Here is a 20,264-nt window from a genome sequence, read left to right on the forward strand (position 1 = left end):
CGATAACTGGATCCGGTCAAATAAATCTTACCTTCTGGTTACTTATCTGTTTTGTGCTTTATTCTTCACAAGCCGTTTAGTGTATTCAGGTACAAATCCGGTCTACAAAACCATATTCATGGAAACTTCAGGCAGCTGTCTTGTTAAGGCCTTGATAATGACAAAGGTCTGTGATTTGTTTGTGCTGTTGCTGGCCGAAATGAATTTCAACAAAACTTTTCTCTACCTAGTCGGGTTCATCATAATGCATTAAATCGCTCCTGTGTATACTTTTTACCCAGGCCTGGTTCAGACTATCTAACCACAAAGATTAGACAGGTTACCTGGATGATTTCCATTCCTCCAATGCGGGCGTTAATGCTGGGGTCACAGAGTGGCTGTGGCGGTCCTCGGGGTGAAATGAGATATTGTCTCGCAAGGCGACATACTCACTATCCGCATATCCAAGCAGTGCCTCGATATGTGTGCTGCGATGACCCTTGATATGCGAGATTTCAATGCTTCCATAGTTCACAATGGCACGTCCAACCTCTTTAGGCTCCTGTGCATGGTGCAAGAAATCTCCGTTCAAAGCATCGGGAGACGGTCGCTCCACAACCACTAAGCGCACTGCTTCCTGCTGACCAAAATGACCTTCGACACCAAGAACACCAGCAGGAAGAAGGCTGGCCTTGTGAAGAAGAGCATCATACGCCCCATGGTCAATGTATAGGGTGCCGTGTGGATTAAGCCCATGGAGAAGCCAAAATGTCCGAGATTGAATCGGGGTATCAGAGGGAAGGAATCGAGTATGGAGGGGGGCCGGTATTTCACCCACCGCAGGGTCGTTTGACTTCGATGGACTCTCTTCAAGTTGCTGAAGATATTTCACAATTTCATGGATATTCCCTGGTTTTGAACTCTTGGTAATGATTGTAGTCACTCCGGCACTAGTTCCCAGCTTTGCAGCTGAAATTTTCGTGCTCATGCCTCCTGTGCCAAGAGCAGAACCGGCAGATGAAACATCAGCCTCCAATATTGAAATATCAGAGACAACCTCAATAGGCTGGGCATCGGGGTTATTGCGCGGGTTGGCTGTGTAGAGGCAATCCACGTCAGTCATCAGGAACAGGTAGTCAGCCTTAACCGTAGCCGCAGTGATAGCAGATAAGGTATCGTTGTCGCCGAATTTGATTTCCTAAGAGCCTGGCATTAACTTGGCGCTCCACTGTGATATGAGTTTCAGGATCAGGGACCCTACAGAGACAGCCAGGGTGTCATTCTCGTTGACGATAGGAATCACACCCATATCGAACAACTGCTCGAAGGTATTCTGGGCGTTGACGTATTGAGTGTTCTGTATTCAGTGATCATCAGAAGGTCGTCCAAATTACAACTATCATGCAACGTCTTACATCTGCGATATCATTTCTCGTCAGCAGGATCTGGGCTACCGGTACCCGAAGGTGCGAAAAGAGGTTGTCCCAAAGACTCATGAGCCGGCATTGGCCAACGGCAGCAAGCGCCTAGATATCTGAATGTCAGCCTTGCTCCCCGATACAAATCGGCTCCCGAGGTCAGAAAACTTGTCTCTTGATTGCAAACGTCGTACCTGTATTCGAGGTAGATAGGCTGGTCTTTCATCGACATCCATCCGTCGCAAGCCAACGCCCACTGCACCCGACGAGACCAGGACGACTCGGTGACCATCTTTCCGTAACTTTGCTACCGTCTCCACAATCAAGGTTAGAATGGAGAGAATAGGTTCATGCGTTTTCTCGTCGACGATAGAACTGGTCCCTGCGTAGAATGTAGCTGTTAGTCCAGCTGCGTGCTGAGATATCGATAAATATATACCCCCGCACCGAGTTTTATAACGATAGTTAAGCCTGAACCCGCCATGGTTGATAAGGTTAGTCAATTGAGACCAAAAGCGCTCCTCCCCAACACGGCGACAAGAAAGAAGGAGGGGGGGAACAGCCGCTGTGCCCAGCAGATGCGCCTGTGGGTTTAGTATTTGACGAGTCATTATTCCATCGGAAACTCCGCATTTTCTGCCAACTAACTCCGCCTTGTGGAGATTCTTCATGTGGAAGGCCGCGTTTCCTGAAGTCTGTGATCAAGACAAACATGTCTGACTCTCAGTCGACCGGTGCAACGAAGCCGTCAAATGGGAAGCCGGACACTGGGTTCGTCCCTGGGGATGATACGTGGACACAGTTTCGCAACATCTACTCTATATTGACGGGAAAGATGTCTGCCGAGGGGATTGAACAATTTCGGGTTGCGCGCGATATCCGAAATGAAGCGGCTGATTGCAAGCGCTGTGAAGACCAGCGTGACTATCTACTTCAATATAGTGAGTTGAACGTGTCAGAACCCTGATATACTGCGAATAGGCTGACCATTCTTCGCAAAAGGCCCCGTCATTCGTTTCTTAAGCGATAATATTCGACAACTCGGGGGCGACCTCCACAGTCACAATATCTATTGCCGCCGTTGCACGAACCGGAAAGCGGGTGGATTTGATCCCGAATACGGAATATTGGTCTGCGCCAATGAAATGAAAGATCAGGGTCATCTGGAGGATACAATGGCTCATGAAATGGTCCACGCCTACGACCACCTGCGATTCAGTGTTGACTGGACTAGCAATTTGCGGCATGCCGCTTGTACAGAGGTAGGTACATTTCAAATGGATGCAAGACTCAAAACTATACTACTAGCATCAACTAACCCATGCTAGATCCGAGCCAGTTCTCTCAGCGGCGAATGCAGGTGGGCCCGAGAGTTCTTCCGACGAGGGCAATGGAAGCTCACCCAGCAGCATCAAGAGTGTGTGCGCAGACGAGCTGTTCTGTCTGTTAGGGCGCGGCCAAATTGCAGGGACGAGGCTCATGCCCAGCAGGTTGTCAATGAAGTCTGGGACAGCTGTTTCCGAGACACCAGGCCTTTCGATGAAATATATCGATAGTAATGATTCCCGAGTCCCCCCCCAACATCCCCTCTGTTATTTCATTTTACGATACTGCACATCATCTGCATTGTCCCCCCTGTACTATAGAATTTTTGAATGTACCATATCTCATTGGCGTTTGCTGAAAATCGAGATTAAAAAGCCCACATGAGACCCCATATCGCGAATGCCTGCGCCGGCTATACTCCAGAAAGGAAAAAAAAAAAACAGACTCCAAATAATGCAAAGAACTGTAACCTAACGCCCAAGCCCATGTTGTTCGCAGGCCAGGATGACGCAGGATGCCATAAAAGCTACTCGACACAACTCATCATGGTTTACCGTCCTTGGTGGAACCGGAGTTCCGCTTCGTATCCTTCATGCAGTGCTTGACAATCCAAGGGTGACGTTGGATATCGTCCAGAGCAATCCGCTTCTCAGGGTCAAGGACGAGAAGCTATCGCGAGTCAGTGAATGGGACCCATGATTATTGTCAAGATTCGATCTTACCCTCTTGATGAGATCCTTGGCCTCTGGGCTAACAAATGAAGGCACCGACATATCCGCCCTGGCAATTCGTCGCTGGGTCATCACAGGCGTATCCTCGAAAGGCGCTTCACCAACCAGGAACTCGTAAGTCAAGACGCCTAGACTCCACAGGTCCACCTTTTCGCTATAGTAGCTGTCTTGAGAGCCAGGCTTCAGCATCTCAGGGGGGAGATAGTCGAGGGTTCCACACATAGTTTGCCGTCTGTTGTTGGGGGCATGGACACTCCAGCCGAAATCACTGATTTTGATCTCTCCGTGAATGCCGACCAGGATATTTTCAGGCTTAATATCGCGGTGCATGACGTGCTTCTTGTGAAGGTACTTTAGTGCCGCTGCCATCTGCGCAATGTATTGGGCAGCCTTCCACTCGGGAAACCGGTGTTCTTTCCGAAGGTGCTTGTATAATTCTCCACGACCCGCAAATTCAAGGATCAAGAAGATTCGCTTGCTGTCATGGAAATGACCGTAGAGTCGGAGAACATTGGGGTGGCGTAGATTACTCTGAATCTCAATTTCACGGCGAACTTGCTTCTGCACCCCACCCTGCTGTAGCTCGGATTTGTGCAACACTTTGAGCGCGCAGACAAAGCCCGAGGATCGCTCTTTAGCGAGGTAGACTCGCCCAAATTTACCTTTGCCCAGGGGCTTCCCAATCTCAAACATTCCGAGATGCAATTGCTTGGGCACAGTAGGCTGCTCATACATTGACGTCGAGGTACGCTGGTCCCCGTTCTCGTCAGTGTTCCGGGAGACCAATGTTCCTTGCGAGCCCTTGGCAGGTGACGCAGGAATATTCATAGCATTGACCTTGTTTTCATTGGTATTTTGTAGTGCCAGTTTCAAAAGATGAGCCCGGTTCGAGTTGTTCAGTTGGGATGAGCCAAGGCCGGATAATGATACGGCCGTCGAGAGAGAGCCCTTCAGAGAAATGGGTTAACAAATCGCAATGCTCTAGGATAAATAATTTCGAGTACCTTTTGCTTGCTATATGTGCGGTCGCTTCCGTTCTCTTTCTCATCCTTGACGGACAGGTGCTCAAACCGAGCTTCTAGCGTCTTAGTCGCCATTGTAAGATTGAGCGGGAAGGGGCGAGAAAAGAAGAGAGGGAGAGAAAAGAGAATCAGAGAAAGTGCGGGCTGTCAAATAAAAGCTAAGGGTCCCAGTAATTCGATTCAGAGTTGAAAGAACATCGTCTGTTGGCGCAGTTGTCGATGCAAATGGAGAGACTCAAGACCGCGAGGTATTTGGCTTCCGTTCCCCAGTGCGTCACCACAGCAACGCATCGGCCCGCCTCTTTCTCCGTCGCCGCGGGGCGATCGCTATCAAAGCTCTAGATTTGAGATAACGCTTCTTACGCGACATGGTCTAACATGCCCATGGACTCGAAACCCTCAGCTGCAGTGCCCACTGGGCATGCGGCGGTCTTTCCTGAAACCAGAAGACCACACGATATCTCACTCCATGGCTTTCGAATCTCAACGCAAAAACTCCCCATCTTGAAGGCCGATCCAATCGAGGAAATGACAAGGAATCTGGGAATTGCACCACCTGAAATGATCTTTGGTGACAATTACGTGATGATCGAACATGAAAAGACTGGCTGGAGCATCAGCTTCAATGCATTTGATGCACTGAACCTGGTAGACAAGACTGGGCAGTCGATGTTACAGGTCGCATATTCCAAAGAGTGGCAGAAGAGCAGGTAAAACCCCCCCGTTCTCCATTTTTTTAGTCTACCCCAAGCCTGATGAATTATTGCACTTAGGGAGAAAACACACAAAGGGATCAAAGAAGTGGTCAAACCTTTCGACTGGTCCTATAGCACCGACTATAAGGGCACGCTTGGTTCCAATGCACCGCCATTCGAGAAAACGATGAAGCCAATCCCCATTGAGCTCCTCAAGCAGCCTGATCCAATTCTCTTCTTTGATGATGTGGTTCTTTATGAAGATGAACTTGCAGATAACGGGATCGCCATGCTGTCCTGCAAGATCCGTGTTATGCCGGGCAGGCTTCTTCTACTATCACGATTTTTCATGAGACTAGACAATGTCCTCATTCGAATTCGGGATACTCGACTCTATGTTGATTTTGAGTCCCGAGAGGTGATTCGTGAATACCAGTCCAAAGAGTGTGAATACGAGAAGGTTAGACAGGTATGATGACTCCGTCTAGTTGATGTGGGCTAGAGCATCCGCCACTGACTGCCAACAGATCTTAGCAGGAACACGGGATGATATACCTGCTTTGATGAGAGACGCCAATCGGTTGTCGGAGGTGCTGCCGCTTGTAGAAAAGCAGTCCGAGCGAGTGGTCCTGAACGATTGAAGCTTCTGTCCTTCGGCTTGGACAATGCAGCCCCTAGGGACCTTGAGAAAAGGAATTGGCTGTCACGCTCACAAAATTCCAGCATCCCTAAGCGCGAGTGGCGATCGAATGACCAAAGCAGCTTGAGCATAATCTCTGGCTCCAAGCAGCCGTGACACACAAGTGCCACAGTAGAGGCATAGAACTCGATTCCAAGCGCACAGTCTTAATCCCTGTCAGGGACCTTTTGATGTATTGATTCGAGCAGCTTGTTGCAAAAAGGACCACGTCTGGAAGTAGACAAACACGAATATGAAAAATTTATGGATGACGGTTTTGGGCCACCAGGATTCTAGTGAGACCGTGCAGTTACAACGACCTCCTTGTCGTTACTTCAGTCGAGCTTGAGCTATGTGGCGTTATATAAGGTGACCTGGCTTTATTAAAGCAGATCTGCCACCAGAACTAAATTCAATTAATGATCTCCAACTCATACACCTCGCAATCGTTCTATTCTGTCACGGACACGATTGGCCACGCAAACAGTGCAAACAACGCCATATCCAAAAAAGATCGCTGACGAGTCACAACAACGTTACCCATCTGAAAATGTTGACCACACGATTAACAACGCTACGTGCGTGGGGTTTCTGCGACCATCAGCTCGCATTGATTCAGGTATATCTCATCCTACAAACTTGTGCTGCCACCAAGGTACTGATCAAGCGCAGCGACCATTTTACCAGCGTGTCTCTCTTTCGTCATTAACCACTGCCGGTGCTAAGCACAAGAGTGTGTCAAGGGCCTCACTTGGTTCACCAGTACTTGCGCCTCGTCTTTTGTTGCTCGAAACACACCATTGTCCGATACTCTCTTGTTCCCGTGGCCTTGCCCGACATGTTTCGACCCGACCAGGAGCGGCTGCCGAAACCTATGTCGCATATGGAATGACACAGAAGCTTTTCGAGTCCTGTTCCAGCCAGGCAGATTACACAATCCCACAAGCATCGGAGAAGGGGGTAGCCGTTCCACTGACCGAGTCGGGTGAACACCTTGGTGTCGGGCACAGTTGGTGGTATCAAGGTTCGTGACCCAGAAGGATTCAACCTATCAGGCTGCTTCTTGTTGGATTTACTGAAAGAGTATCAATGTGTGACCTGTCTAGAACTTGGTCTTCTCCCAACGTTCTCCACTTGGTCACAAATCACATTTCTACATATGTATCTTTTGACCGTCCGACTTCGCGCTCTTCCTACCCGTGACAGCGTCCAGACCTACTCCCGCCACCTAATCGATCATTTCTCGCATAATGCAGAGCATCGCATGGACGTCTTACATGACATCGGGAGCCGAACCATTCGGAATAAGTATCTGAAAGATCTCTTCATTCAATGGCGCGGAATAATCGCGGCCTATGACGAAGGTTTGGTGAAGGGTGACGCGGTGCTGGGTGCTGCGGTCTGGCGGAACTTGTGGAAAGCTAGCTATACAGGCCCTGATGGAAAGGATGTCGACTGGACCAAGGTTGCCTGGGTGGTAGCCTACATGCGACGGGTACTGTCAGAACTCTCAAAGATGCAGGAGGCTGACATGGTCTTCGCTTTAGGCCATGGGGCTGCTGAAGGCTCTGGCGTTTTTGCGTATTCTCCAATTGATAAAAGAATGGCAGGATTGTCGAACTCAACGAGCAACAGCTCTAGTTGAATCTCGGATCCCTCCTGGGCATGTTCTTTTCTGGGTTATCGTCTTAGCATCGCCTATAAAGGCAAAACAGCCGTTTACAAAGATTAGTCAAGCCATGTACAGTATTAAAGTATTGATCATAAGACATCTCGACCTCGGCCAGTTGGCATTTTCTTATCTGACGGTCTTTCGTCGTGCTGAGAGCCTGTGAGAAACGTCGCGCAAAAAAAACATCTAATTTTCCTTCTTCCCAAAGAGATCCTTTTCGACCATCCCACGGCAGATGGGGTGATAGAAGTCCTTGTATTTCTCGAATGTTGCAAGAGCGACAAGAGGATTCATTTTCTGGAGATTGCGGTACCTAGTGATCTGCGTCAGTTTGACAGCTGGGCCAGCCATGGCAGACGAGCAACTTACAAAGGCCGCACGAATTTCATTCTTCCAATCCGTCCTAGCAGCTCTGCGGTCGGCTCGATAACGCTCTCGTCGCCGGCCTTCATACCTACTTGAAGATACAAGTTGGACACCTCGATGTTGTTAGATTTGGATAAACCATAAGTCTCACCCATCATCTTGGAGAGTTCAGGGCGGAGGGGCTGTTCCCAGCGCAAGACCTGTTCCAGAAATACAACAATCTGATTGGCCGTCAGGCCTTGGAGATCAGCTGCCTGTGGCTTGAATGAGGTGTCGGGCAAAGTCTGCCATTTTTCGGCAAGCTCGTAAACGACATCGACTAGTGAAGTATCAAAGTGCGGCTTGGGGGGCATCCCGGGAGCATAGAACCACGTGTCCCAGTCCAATGCGTTCAAGAGCTTGGACGCGTCGGCATCGGGTCTAAAAAAGTCCAGGATCGTTGCCTTGAACTCAAAAGAGTCGAGAGATTTACCCTTGAAAATGGTGAAATACTGGGTACAGAAAGTCAGTGAGAGTGCCACCCAGCCAAAACGAAGCCAACATACATGAGGGATGAATTTGTCAAACTTGGGCTTTCCAACAAGGGTTTCAAGATGGAATAGAAAATTGAAGCCCTTTTCGTAGGGGATACTGGAGAAGGCATCGTCCGGATCCTTGCCCTTCAAATCGATCACCAGCTTAGTGAATTCATGGTCGTGGCCGAAGTGCTCAACAGAATCGGTGAGCGACTTCCAGCCAATGATGGCCGAGAAATGGCGGTACGCCTCGCCGTGGCTGTAGTAATTAGTTTAATTCCAAGAAGAGATTATACTCAGACACCTACACTGCAGCCAGAATCTACACATCAGCCAGTTAGAGTAGCTCAGTAGTGTAGTCAGATTGGGAATTACACACCCGTCTTTCGAGGTACACTGTCCAGCCCTCATTCAGCCAGAAGTGCTCCCACGAGGCATTGGTAACCAGGTTGCCGCTCCAGCTATGAGCAAGCTCGTGCGCGATGACATCAATGTTTTCACGGTCCTGAACCAAGCTATTAGCGTTATGGGACGGATATGGTCGAATGATATATCTTCAGAGCGAACCTTTGAGATGATGCTGGGGGTGGCAAAGGTAAATATCGGGTTTTCCATGCCACCGTACGGGAAACTCGGCGGTAAAATCAAAACGTTATACTCGCCCCAGACGTAAGGGTACACGATTTTCTGCGTCTCATTTAGCATGAAGGGCTACGGAACCGGTGACAAACAATTACCTCAATGGTATTGATGAAGCTCTCCGTGTCTGCTTCCAGTTCCCATTTACACTCGTCCAGTTTGTCAGGGCTGGTGGCCACCACACTTCGGGGGCCAATGGGGGCCTCCGACACATCTCTTGGACAGGTTAGTCACCGTTGATACAGGTATGGATAAGAACTTCATGACATCATACCCGCTTGCAACGGCAAACAAATAGCTGGGAATCGGAACCGACTGATGAAATCGGTACAGCTGGTTGCCCGATCGAGAAGCCGTGGACGACTGCCGGATGGGCAGGCCACTGGTCATTACTGGCAGTGGGGACGTGATGTTGAAGTCAAATGTACTTTTCACGTCCGGTGTATCCTGGCAAGGGAAGATCGACCGCGCATGGATTGCCTGACATTGAGAGACTGGGTAAGGTGATTAGAGTAACAGCCTTTAGTACCAACGGAATGTATCACAACCTACACATATACGGATGTTTCTTGTTGGACGTTTGCGCGGGTGTCAGCCACTGGAGCGCAGTGCACTTATCGGTGGTCTTCACCTCAATCTGGCTGAGGAGTCAGTGGTTGGTTTGATTGAAACTTCGCATCTGCAAGGTCCATACATCCACCTCGACGGTACCGTTCAGTTTCACACCTTGTTCGAGGATGATTCGGAGTGGGGTGCCAAAAGGCTTCAGCGAGGGCACCAGCTCCCACTTGGAGGGCTGGCCATCCACTTTGATGGTGCCGATGTCAAGATGGCTGGTGTCTAGGATGATGTCGCAGGACTCGGCATCCGTAAGCGAGGTGAGCTTGTGGATGACATGGCCGGCGAGTTTTTTCTGCTCGAATAAGATGTCGAAGTTGGCGGTGATGTGAGTGGAGCGCCAATGGTTGTAGTTGCTCAGCGTGTTCGGATCACGCGGGTTCGCCATGGCCATGGCCGTGGTTGTACGGATTGTACGGATTGCGACTCGGACTCGAACTCGAGGAGCAAGGACAGCAGCAATGGTGGAAAAGGGCGAAAGAAGCGAGCACGAAAAGCGTCTGGCCGAGCCCAAGCGATTCATTTGCTTCCGTGGGAGCAATTTTTTCCCCCTCCCGGCTCTAAGCGTGTGCCCTGTATAAGAAGAACCATGAACTCCGCTCCGATCGGGCGAGTCCGACGGGACTTATCTATGTATCGCGTACACAACGTGAGGGGGCTTTTCTGCACCTCTAAGAGTCAAGATTAGCATCGCACAGTCAACCCTAAGAGAGTCAGTGGTACGGTCTCCCCTTGGTGCGATGTATAGACTTGACATAGTCATCGTCGCCGGCGTATCAGTAGTGTTTGCCGCGCTAGGGAGGACGAGACCGCGTTCCACCCCCTTTTTCTCATCCCCGCCGAGCTATCGTGGACATTGGTGACTCGGGATTGATTGTTGTTTATTTGGAGCATTCGATCTCCTCTGGCGCGTCCCTTTCCCAATGCTTATTTTTTTGACCCTTTTTTCTTTTTTTCTTTTCCATTCTGCTGTGGATGCAAAAATCAGTCCTCCGTGATTCTCTCTCTCTCTCTCTCTCTCTCTCTCTCTCAACCCCCCCCCCGCATTGGCCTTGCTCTCCTTCTCCCACCGCCCGCACAGAACCACAGACCACCCCTGAACCCGGGACTTGAACCTGAACGCCGTGGGACCGCGGCTCCCCCTGAATCCCTCTCACACACGCTCTTCAGGTGCAGGATTTCTTCCGGTACTCTCTCGCAATTCGTAAGTCTCGTCTCGGCAAATGCGCCGACAAGTTCTCACCCGGCGATAGACCAATTGTACGCAGCGATGTCTTTCGACTCTGCGATTGCCTTGCGATAGATAACCCCTCCCAACGAAGCGATGCGCTGAACCAAGAAGGCGACCATCAACCCAGAAAATCAACCCCAATCTTGCTTCCAAAGACCCATCGAAGAATGAGTGACCATACTCATGACGGATTGACGACTGCCGATTCATTTTACCGATTGATCTGCGAGTAGCGCTGCTTAGGATATCAATACGGTACTACTCTCGTCGATCGAACCTGCGCGAGTCCTCGATGGTAGGCTTTGAATTCTGAACCACTATAACTCCAATCTACCTGTCGTCCGCTCTCGAAAATGCTACACCGCTCTGCCCTGGAAGATGAAACTAGACCGTTCCACCCCCGACGTCCGTCCGAACCCCCGTCAGGACCACCTCCCAATCGGCCTGCGTCGCGCACTTCACGACCGAGCTCTCGCAACCGAATGGTGCGGTCCTCTGGGGCCATCACTCCAACGGGGCTAGGTGTAGTGACGGAGAACACTTTGAACACGCCCATGGGCGGCCCGAGGAGCACCAGCCCCATAAAAGAAGGCCTTGGTAGCTTAAATCGATGGTCTCAGTCAACTTCATCGAGCAGGACCCCGTCGGATCACGCCAGTCATCGTCGAGGGAGCTCCAAGATGTCTTTACCGAGCCACAGCCCACAGCGGGGGCCAATGCTGGGCGAGCTGCCGGAACTGAGTCTCCCGGAGCTTAGGGCGTCGGAGTTGTTTTCCACCGACTCAGCCTCCCACCTTGATCTTTCATTCACTGCCTCAAGTCAGATCTTCCAAAGTTCCCTGGTAAATGAGCCCGGGGTCGCATCTCATTCGCAAGCTCACAACCATGCTCGTACAAGCGAAGGAGCGGGCTCACTGGATGAGGAAGGGGATGTGGATGGCCAAAAACAGGGTCAAACCCAGAAAGCAATGCTGTCAAGGGCTCTACAGAAAGCGAACACTGCGGTCCTTCTCGATAATGCGGCCAATTTCGAAGGCGCCATGGAGGCTTACACCGATGCATGTCAGCTTCTGCAGCTGGTCATGCTCCGAAGCAATGGCGGAGACGAGGAGAAACTGAAGCTTCAGGAAATAGTAGGTTCATTCACTCGGATTGATTTGGGTATCTGGCGAAGGCTAATCGCTCTCAGCGCGACACCTATACGATCCGGATTACTGAGCTTCAGCGTATGGACTTCCCCCTCCCTGATAATGATAGGAAAGCTCTCCCAGAGCGTCCTCCAAGTCAAGGATCATACGATGAAGTAGCTCATTCTACAGCCGATTATGGGCCTCAACTCTCGAGCCAACATAGCTCTGCTTATTCTAGCCTGGGTCTCCAGGCCTCGTTTGAAGATGCAAAATCGTTGCCTAGCGAGGCAATCCCTCCCCGTCGCCAGTCCCTACGACCTACCAACTTCGATGACCAGGCTCATTCAATGCCAATTCTCCCACGAATTTCCGGCAGATCCACCCCTACAGGTCCTGGAAATAACGCTGCCTATAATGGTCAATTCCTTGGGCCCTCCATCCATGAGACCAATGAAACAACATCGTGGCTAGACACCATCGACGAGTCGGGCGCATCCTCTCCATCTTCGGCAAATTCGAAAGCATCCTCAGTATACTTGCGTCGGCGGACGAGTCGTCGCCTGAGTACCGACACCGAAGCGGAATTTGACGCAGCTCTTGACGCAGCTGTGGAAGCCGCATACGACGAGGGCCTGGAGCCCGTGGTGGAATACAAGGAGGAAGAAAGTGATGATATTGTGGCCAACGCTCGCCGGAATATCGAGTTGGCGAAGCAACGAGTGCGTGAAGCGGAGCGGGAGGCAGAGGTTGCAATGAACCGAGGTCGTGAAATACTCCGTGTTCCAGAAGACAACCTTTCGGGGAAGCCTGTTGGCCGTGATTCCGATTACCTGGACGAGGAAGCAGAGGAGGAAGAACGCCTGCTAGAGGAGATGACCAAGGGCTACGTCATGGATGAGTTTGAATTTGGAGTTCAATCTAAGTCTGCCCTGCCTAGGGAGTCCGATTCCAGCAACATGTCCGGCAGGACTTGGGAAAGTTCAGCCGCATCCAACATCACCGGTCCTGGGGCTACTCTATCCACCCTTACGGAGAACGTTGACATTTCTCCGTCTGATCAAAGGCTAGATCGGAATCTCTTCCCCTCCTCGCCGCCGTCAGCAGCATTGCCTCCCGTTCCCACCTCTTCGGGGTTCCCTAGTCTACCGCAACGAGCCTCTCTGTCGAAGCCACCTCCTCCAACCATGGGCCCCCCTCCGGTTCCAAGCGTGCGAGCACGGAGACTTTCCGGTCAGAATACTAGGGAATTGAAAATTGAAACAAGTACACGCTCTCGCGCAGATTCTGACGCCTCGGGCATGGAACATTTCGCAACTCCTTTGACGAGCCGGCCGCCGCCCCCGCTACCCAAAGACGAACCTCTAGATAATTTCAAAACTTCTTCTTCGGGATTTCGAGCCGATCTACACCCGTCGAAGCGCAATACATCAGTTGGTTCGGTCACGGATCACGTCAGCCTCGCCAAAGCTCGGACCCACGAAGACGACGAGCCAGTGCTCCCACCTCTTCCTCCATCAGCTCGGCCTATGGGAAAAGTCCCCTCGGCCCCTGATGGGCTGGATAAGCCAAGTTCCAAATCATTTCGGACTCGGAATGTGTCTGTTCCAAACACTGATACGGCACCTGGCTCTCCGACTACCCCGTGGAGTGGTTCATTCCCAACCCTAAATACCCAAAAGGCTGCAATGGCTGGGAGCGTTCCTGTTATGCCCACGCCGACTGTTGCTTACTTTACACAGAACGGCCTACCCACTGGCGGCCTAAACCTGTTTGACTGCAATATCCACTCACCCGTCGCCTTGGGGCGTCCAAACTCATTGGTGGCTAATGCGCCCCTCCCACTAGAGCCATGTCCAGAGTCCTTCCTCCTCCGCCCGTTCTGGCTCATGCGTTGTCTGTTCCAAACAATTGCTCACCCTCACGGCGGTTACCTTTCTGCAAAACTGTTTATTCCTCGGGACGTCTGGCGTGTGAAGAATGTCAAGCTGAAGGCTGTGGAGGACAAGGTGTCTAACTGCGACCTCCTGACCGCGGCCCTACTTAAGCTGGCTCAAGTCGACACCTATGATGCAGACGCAGTCTTGGAAGAAATGCAGTCCCTTGAGAGTGTTCTCGACCAGGTCCAGGCTGTATTGTCTAAGAAACTGGGCAGTGAAGTTGGCGTTCACACGGCGATGCCATTGTTCAGACCGAGTGCCGTTCCAGACGACCCCTCTCATCCCGAGCCACCCCCTTCTCGAACCTCTGGGACGTCAAACAAATCGTATCTTCCGACCTGGAAACGATTGCGGGCGAAAACCTCCGGAATTGGCACTACTGCATCTTCTATCCCGAGTACTCGTGAAAGCAATAAGGACCATTTGACCCTCAATTCTCTTCCCATGACGTCTGTACCCACCACTCATACCAAGCGCAACGTCACTCAACTTGAGTTTTCTGGCCCGAACTCTCATTATATGGGGGCTTTGGCACGTCTCTTTGATGCCGCTCAAGTAATAGGTATGAATTGTCTTATTCTTTGGGGTATCCGGCAAAATCAATGCTAACAGGTCTAGATCAAATCGCCCAACAAGTCGAGGATCCTGGGCTTAAACACTCATCCCCAACCCATGTTGGGCTGGAACTCAGCACGCGGCATGCAGCCGAGTTCTTTGGCTTCTACGTGTGCCGCTTCGCCCTGGCGGATGTGGGCATGATGCTCGATAAGTTTATCAAGCGAGGTAGCGAATGGGTGTTAGTCTAGAGGGGATTCTCAAGTCTTGAGAACTCCTTGCGTCTTCCTGCCTCTAAAGAGCCGGTTTGGACCAAGCCTTTGAACTTCCTGCAAATATTCTTTGCCGTCTATGTATATGTCTGTATTGCGCTTCGCCATGTCTTAAAGATACCATGATACGCCTTGTTGAGATATGATGAATTGAAGAACATGATTCTCTGAGATGGAATATTCTATTTTTTGAACCACCTGTCTCGCTCTTCGTAAATCATATTCCTCTGCCAAGTGTCCTGCCATTCGGTGTTCCTTGATCCTCTTTGACTTGTTTATACCCATAGCATTGTTAACTAACTAGATTTCAAACCTAAGGCCGTGACGTCACGCTGTTTCTTTTCTTCGAAGTTATAGGTCTTTGGATTCACATGAATAAATCGCCAGGAATGGACAACTCGTCTTGCGTGTAGCGTTGCGTACGGCATTAAAGAGTTTACTACTGTACATTGGAGATCACCTAGCGGCGCGACCAAATCAGTCTGTTCCGCCCAAGACTCGTCCCGGAGAAGTCGGCAGTGCCAAAAAAAAAAGTATACAGCAATTGTTCCGCAGAAACCGAGTGGCTCAGTTCCGTCGGTCAAAAAATGACGGGCTTGGTGGTTTAGTGCGTTAAAGCATGGCAAATCACCAAGATGAACGGCGTACGGGAACGCAGCCGTGGCTGGTTGAGCAGCTATTGCAGGCCGCGAGAACGATCGAGAACGATATTTGTACCTACATCGGTTCTTGAAACCTCGAAGGTACTTGGCTGTTTGTCTGCACGATTGTAAAGATTCAAGTATCGATCAAGTACATGGTAATCCGTGCTCCCATACCCCGTACACACCGAGGTCACTGGCTCCGCCTGATAACGCTATCGGTTACCCGCACGTGGGCGCGTCCCAAAACAAACGCGAGTCGCGCTTTTGCTTCCAACACTGCAGTACATACATCAAAACCCAGTACGCCTTCCCGTCACCATAATGCCGCGCCCTGCTCCTAAACGAAATCGATGGACAAAGGGCCCCAAGGCCACCAATGCGACGAAAACAAGTGACCAGAATGAAACCACTACCAAGTCTCCCTCTGTGGAACGCGGGACAGCGTTAGATCCTCGACAAGCTCTCCGCAGCCAAACACCCTTATCCAGAAGTCATGAGCAAGCGATTGAATCCTCGCCTACTGGTGATAGGCCGGACACTGGCAGTCGGCCTCCCACCAGATCTCGTGGCTATTCTTCTACATTGTCCTTCGCCGGCCGCAAAGGCGATATGAGCTCGCGCATCCCCGGAACCCCTGGCTACGAGAGCTCGGTCCTGAGCAACTTCCGCCGTCGTCCGCGACAGCAGAGCATCCTGCAGATGATGCAAGCAGAAGATGGCTCTTCCGATCTCGATGACGATGATTTTCTCGGGGGGCTGAGCCCGCAGGACGAATCCACGCCGTTGAATCTCACCCGGGGTAAATCGTTGCTAGTGAGACCGGCTGAGCAGTCTGAGCCTCCTTCTGAGCCAGAATCAATCTCTTCGGAGGGCTCGCGAAAGCGCAAACGAGTTGAGGAAATTCAAATGTCACAATCTCCTTCACAGGTGACTCAGAACGTGGACCAGATTTCCCCAAGCGTGACGCCCCGTCCTCGCAATCCTTCGTCCTCGAAGTCACAAGAAACACCCGAGCCTGTGCAATCCCCCGGTGGTTTTAGTCAGACTATGGCACCGCCCGCCAGTAGCAGTCCCCAGTGGAGTCCCCAGGGTTCCATCACAGTACCCGTACGCTCGCCATTGGTAATTCCGCGCCAGGTGTCAGAAAGCAAAAGACCCAAGCACTCAACTCATTTGTCAACGGCGATACTACAAGACAAACTTCTGCCTCGGCGGCGGCAACGTCGCCGCAAGCACCGGCCGGCCGACGGGCTTGAGCCTCCCAGTGACGAGAGTGACGATGGCATGCACGATGCCGCATCTAGCGACGACGACGAGTTGAGCTATCTGCCATTGCGGAGGAGGCGACGGGCGGCAGATTCAAGCAAGCCAAGACCATTGGGCAATGCTCGTGGGGAATCGAAGCTCAATTATCAAAAAGAAAAGAGAGCTAGGGGCGCAACGGCCCCGGCGTCAGCCCTGAAATTGTCGGGACCGCAAGAGCCTGCCACATACTCACGGACACACCAAAGCGGAGAGATCGAGCAGGAAAACGAGTTGCTTCTCTCCTCGCCGTCGTCGTCGCCTTTATCCTCACCGCCTGATTCGGACCTTTCTGGTTCTGATGCGGAGACGGTGTCCGGCCACCGTTATATAAGTGAGGAGTTGCGGGCGGCAGCTCGAAAGTTTGCGGAGGTCGACAAGTGGGAGATGGAGTTTGAGGAGGTGTCCGCATCGGAGACCCAGGGCAGCCCGGCCCGGTGAAGTGCTGGTTTTTATGTGTAACGAATCCTATACATGTAATAATGCAAAGTCCTCCGCCCGGCTGTAGCCGCTACCGTTCTTCTTTCTGGGCCCCCGCGGCAGGAATGCACCCGAGCGAGCGTAAATAACACTAGCAATACTTCTCTACCCCGCGAATCCTCCTTCAATCCTCCCCGGTCGTGCTATTGTTTCTACCCTACAATCGCCCTCCATGGCTTCGGTCGACACCATTCTTGCCGCCAAGTACCCGGCTAAAGCTCATGCGCGTCGTGTCGCTGAGTCTCTCCGGTCGAAGCATGGTGAAACCGGCGCTATTTACCTGGAAGCGCAAAAGACTCGTCTGATCGAGGACAACGATGAGGCAATGCCTTTCAGGTATGCCCACGATATGTCTTAATCGGTGCAAGCTAATTGTTAACCCAGGCAGCGCCGTCCGTTCTTCTATTTCACCGGATGTCCACTGCCCGATGCCTCTGTGGTTTACGATGTCAAGGCAGACGAACTGACACTGTTCATTCCTCCCATCGATCCCGACTCTGTCATCTGGTCCGGTCTGCCTCTGTCCCTTGCAGAAGCAATTAAGCTCTATGATGTTGATCGAGTCCATTACACCACCGACGCCAATGCTACCTTGGCCGCCATAGCGGCAGCCCAGGGCGGAAAGGCGCCGGTTTTCGCCATTGATGGACAGGTGTCGGAGGAGGTCAAGTTCCAAGGATTCTCCTCAGCTAATATGTTGGTCTTGAAAAATGTGATTGACGACGCTCGCGTGGTCAAGGATGCATATGAGGTGGCATTGTTGAGGAAGGCAAACGACATCTCTGCCAAGGCACATACAGCTGTGATTAAAGCTTCCAAGACTGCAAGCAATGAGCGAGAGCTAGAAGGTGTCTTCATAAGTACCTGCATTGCTAATGGCTGCCGGGAACAGTCATATCACCCCATCTTTGCCGGTGGTGAGAATGGCGCCACGCTTCACTACGTTAGGAACGACGAGAGTCTAACCGACCCGGTGACCCAGCAGCGAAAGAAGAATCTTCTTATTGATGCTGGTGGTGAATACCAAGCTTACTGTGCCGATATCACCCGGGTCATCCCTCTGGATGGGAAGTTCTCGACCGAGACCCGCCAGATCTATGAGATCGTCCTGCAGATGCAGGCGGAGTGCATTGCCGTGTTGAAGGAAGGTGTGCGATGGGATGATGTCCACGCGTTAGCGCATCGCATTGCCATTAAGGGTTTGCTGAAACTTGGTATCCTTCACGGCTCCGAGGACGAGTTATTTGAAAAGCGTGTCAGTGTGGCCTTCTTCCCACACGGCCTTGGTCACTACCTGGGAATGGACACTCACGACACCGGTGGTAATCCAAACTATGACGACCAGGATAAGATGTTCCGGTATTTGCGTGTGAGGGGCAATCTGCCTGCCGGCTCTGTAATCACTGTCGAGCCTGGGGTATGATGATTTTCACTCCCTGTGTAGATCTCGAAGAACATACACAGCTAACTTTCGTGTTCCAGATCTACTTCTGTCGCTTCATCATTGATCCAATTCTCAAGTCCCCGTCGCTTGGAAGGCACATCAATGCCACTGTTCTGGAACAGTACTGGGGCGTGGGGGGCGTACGCATCGAGGATAATATCCATATCACCAAGGGTGGCTGTGAAAATCTAACTACAGCCCCGAAGATCCTCGCGGAAGTGGAGAGTCTAGCTGAGTAAAATGCAATGGCACCAGGGCAGGTTTGATGAATCTTTCCAAGTTCGCAAATACATCCATGGATGGCACATGAATGTCATCTCGCGAATATCCAGATTGTACATGAAATTTGCATGTCCGGTTCATTCACTTCTCACTTCGCAGTCGCTTTCTTGCGCTTCCTTTCACACTCGAATCCGCCTCGGCATGGCTGCTCTTTTCCTTACGGTCCATTGAGATGGTCAACACGTCAAACGTAAACTCCGGGACCTCGATGCAAAGCTTTTTGAACTCTTCGTCGAGTTCTTGCCGTAGAATATGACCACGGGAGGCCCAGTACGATGCGACCGGCCTTCGAATGGTGATGTCGTTTGCAGGGGTGTGGGTGTACACGTAGCGAGCATAGGCCAGCTCACCACTGGGCGTGCCGTTGACCCGGTGGATCTTGGTATGGGCCAGGCTCTTCAGCGTTGGCAACCCCAGCTTCTCGGCCAGGGTGTAGATTCGCGCATGTTGCAGGAGTTTTTCTCCACTCTGGTCTGTGTCTCCTTCTGGCTCTCTCGACCCCGTGGGAGTCTCTGGGGGGTTCACGGTGTAGTCACGAGTATATTGAAATTGAAGAAAGCAGCCAAAGGCCTCGACATTGTCATCCGGGAGGTGAATGCGCCGCTGACCAATTGCATGCACATGTTATTACGCATCCAAGAGTCTCTTGGGGCAGTGATCACCTACCGGGCCCGAAGCTTCAAACCGATCCACGAACTCAGAGAGGAATGGTGACTCCAGCAAAAGAGGTTGGTGTGCCGTTAGTACAGTCTCATTCTCCCCTTGGCCAACCACAATTTCAACGACAGGGGCTGTGAGGAAGCTAGGGGGGGTGAGCAGGGACTCCATGATAACAAGGCAGGTGTGATGGTGGGATGATGGTTGAAAGCTGGGATGTTGTAAGGCGTTAACAGGGCCAGGGCTCTCTTACTCCAGGAATTGGAATCCCTCGCTCTTTTTCTTGGGCGCGGGTGGTTCACGCTCTGATTGCGCATCGGGGAGACTGGTGTCTTGCGGTACTGGCTCGGTCTGGTTCTGGTTCTGGCTCTGGTCCGTTATGTCCTGGGTGCCGCCCATCTCAACCTCGGTGGAATTGTTAGCAGGATGGGAGTCGGGGTTGGGAGTTGGGGTTGGATTGGGAGAGTCATGGTTTTCCGGGCCAGGAACTCGGACTTGAGGCGAGTCCATGCTAGCGACAATGAGGGTATCAAAGTGGTGGTTCCGAGCCAGAGGGAGATGCAGGGACACACAAGCTCCAAGCTCAGCTCCGGGCGGAGACGCGGCGCCGTGACTCTCGTTCATTGGACACGGCCCAACTCTGATTCTGTTTCTGTGGGGCTGAGTAGGG

At 51.6% G+C, this 20,264-nt stretch overlaps 10 protein-coding genes across 10 annotated transcripts; 6 read left to right on the forward strand and 4 right to left on the reverse strand.

Moving 5' to 3' along the window:
• Positions 1-319: 319 nt before the first annotated feature.
• N7459_002116 (glutamate 5-kinase) lies at positions 320-1,881 on the reverse strand (the record flags this gene model as incomplete). The annotated part of the gene is made up of 5 exons (XM_056941301.1): positions 320-1,177; positions 1,241-1,336; positions 1,395-1,505; positions 1,592-1,779; positions 1,845-1,881. 5 exons carry the CDS (start codon positions 1,879-1,881, stop codon positions 320-322), a joined length of 1,290 nt encoding a protein of 429 aa, XP_056803156.1.
• A 228-nt stretch (positions 1,882-2,109) lies between these two features.
• Positions 2,110-2,953, forward strand: N7459_002117 (mitochondrial inner membrane protease ATP23; the record flags this gene model as incomplete). The annotated part of the gene is made up of 3 exons (XM_056941302.1): positions 2,110-2,338; positions 2,400-2,659; positions 2,726-2,953. The coding sequence occupies 3 exons, from the start codon at positions 2,110-2,112 to the stop codon at positions 2,951-2,953; spliced, it is 717 nt and encodes a 238-aa protein (XP_056803157.1).
• A 313-nt stretch (positions 2,954-3,266) lies between these two features.
• On the reverse strand, positions 3,267-4,551 carry N7459_002118 (aurora family serine/threonine-protein kinase; the record flags this gene model as incomplete). The annotated part of the gene is made up of 3 exons (XM_056941303.1): positions 3,267-3,392; positions 3,446-4,402; positions 4,459-4,551. The coding sequence occupies 3 exons, from the start codon at positions 4,549-4,551 to the stop codon at positions 3,267-3,269; spliced, it is 1,176 nt and encodes a 391-aa protein (XP_056803158.1).
• Positions 4,552-4,854: 303 nt separating this feature from the next.
• Positions 4,855-5,812, forward strand: N7459_002119 (TIP41 family protein; the record flags this gene model as incomplete). Its single annotated transcript, XM_056941304.1, has 3 exons — positions 4,855-5,186; positions 5,250-5,640; positions 5,699-5,812. The coding sequence occupies 3 exons, from the start codon at positions 4,855-4,857 to the stop codon at positions 5,810-5,812; spliced, it is 837 nt and encodes a 278-aa protein (XP_056803159.1).
• A 1,197-nt stretch (positions 5,813-7,009) lies between these two features.
• On the forward strand, positions 7,010-7,495 carry N7459_002120 (ubiquinol-cytochrome C chaperone family protein; the record flags this gene model as incomplete). Its single annotated transcript, XM_056941305.1, has 1 exon — positions 7,010-7,495. One exon carries the CDS (start codon positions 7,010-7,012, stop codon positions 7,493-7,495), a length of 486 nt encoding a protein of 161 aa, XP_056803160.1.
• Positions 7,496-7,708: 213 nt separating this feature from the next.
• N7459_002121 (bifunctional aminopeptidase/epoxide hydrolase) lies at positions 7,709-10,183 on the reverse strand (the record flags this gene model as incomplete). The annotated part of the gene is made up of 10 exons (XM_056941306.1): positions 7,709-7,835; positions 7,892-8,379; positions 8,434-8,662; positions 8,712-8,725; positions 8,783-8,908; positions 8,971-9,090; positions 9,141-9,258; positions 9,317-9,536; positions 9,595-9,679; positions 9,737-10,183. The coding sequence occupies 10 exons, from the start codon at positions 10,181-10,183 to the stop codon at positions 7,709-7,711; spliced, it is 1,974 nt and encodes a 657-aa protein (XP_056803161.1).
• A 1,061-nt stretch (positions 10,184-11,244) lies between these two features.
• On the forward strand, positions 11,245-14,764 carry N7459_002122 (uncharacterized protein; the record flags this gene model as incomplete). Its single annotated transcript, XM_056941307.1, has 3 exons — positions 11,245-12,024; positions 12,081-14,520; positions 14,577-14,764. 3 exons carry the CDS (start codon positions 11,245-11,247, stop codon positions 14,762-14,764), a joined length of 3,408 nt encoding a protein of 1,135 aa, XP_056803162.1.
• A 986-nt stretch (positions 14,765-15,750) lies between these two features.
• Positions 15,751-17,172, forward strand: N7459_002123 (uncharacterized protein; the record flags this gene model as incomplete). Its single annotated transcript, XM_056941308.1, has 1 exon — positions 15,751-17,172. One exon carries the CDS (start codon positions 15,751-15,753, stop codon positions 17,170-17,172), a length of 1,422 nt encoding a protein of 473 aa, XP_056803163.1.
• A 211-nt stretch (positions 17,173-17,383) lies between these two features.
• N7459_002124 (aminopeptidase P family protein) lies at positions 17,384-18,894 on the forward strand (the record flags this gene model as incomplete). The annotated part of the gene is made up of 3 exons (XM_056941309.1): positions 17,384-17,547; positions 17,596-18,628; positions 18,694-18,894. 3 exons carry the CDS (start codon positions 17,384-17,386, stop codon positions 18,892-18,894), a joined length of 1,398 nt encoding a protein of 465 aa, XP_056803164.1.
• A 124-nt stretch (positions 18,895-19,018) lies between these two features.
• N7459_002125 (uncharacterized protein) lies at positions 19,019-20,218 on the reverse strand (the record flags this gene model as incomplete). Its single annotated transcript, XM_056941310.1, has 3 exons — positions 19,019-19,540; positions 19,604-19,805; positions 19,848-20,218. 3 exons carry the CDS (start codon positions 20,216-20,218, stop codon positions 19,019-19,021), a joined length of 1,095 nt encoding a protein of 364 aa, XP_056803165.1.
• Between the last annotated feature and the right edge of the window lie 46 nt (positions 20,219-20,264).

The sequence above is a fragment of the Penicillium hispanicum genome (genome assembly GCF_028827665.1).
Source record: "Penicillium hispanicum strain IBT 35686 chromosome Unknown utg000002l_segment0_segment0, whole genome shotgun sequence".
Lineage (NCBI taxonomy): Eukaryota > Fungi > Ascomycota > Eurotiomycetes > Eurotiales > Aspergillaceae > Penicillium > Penicillium hispanicum.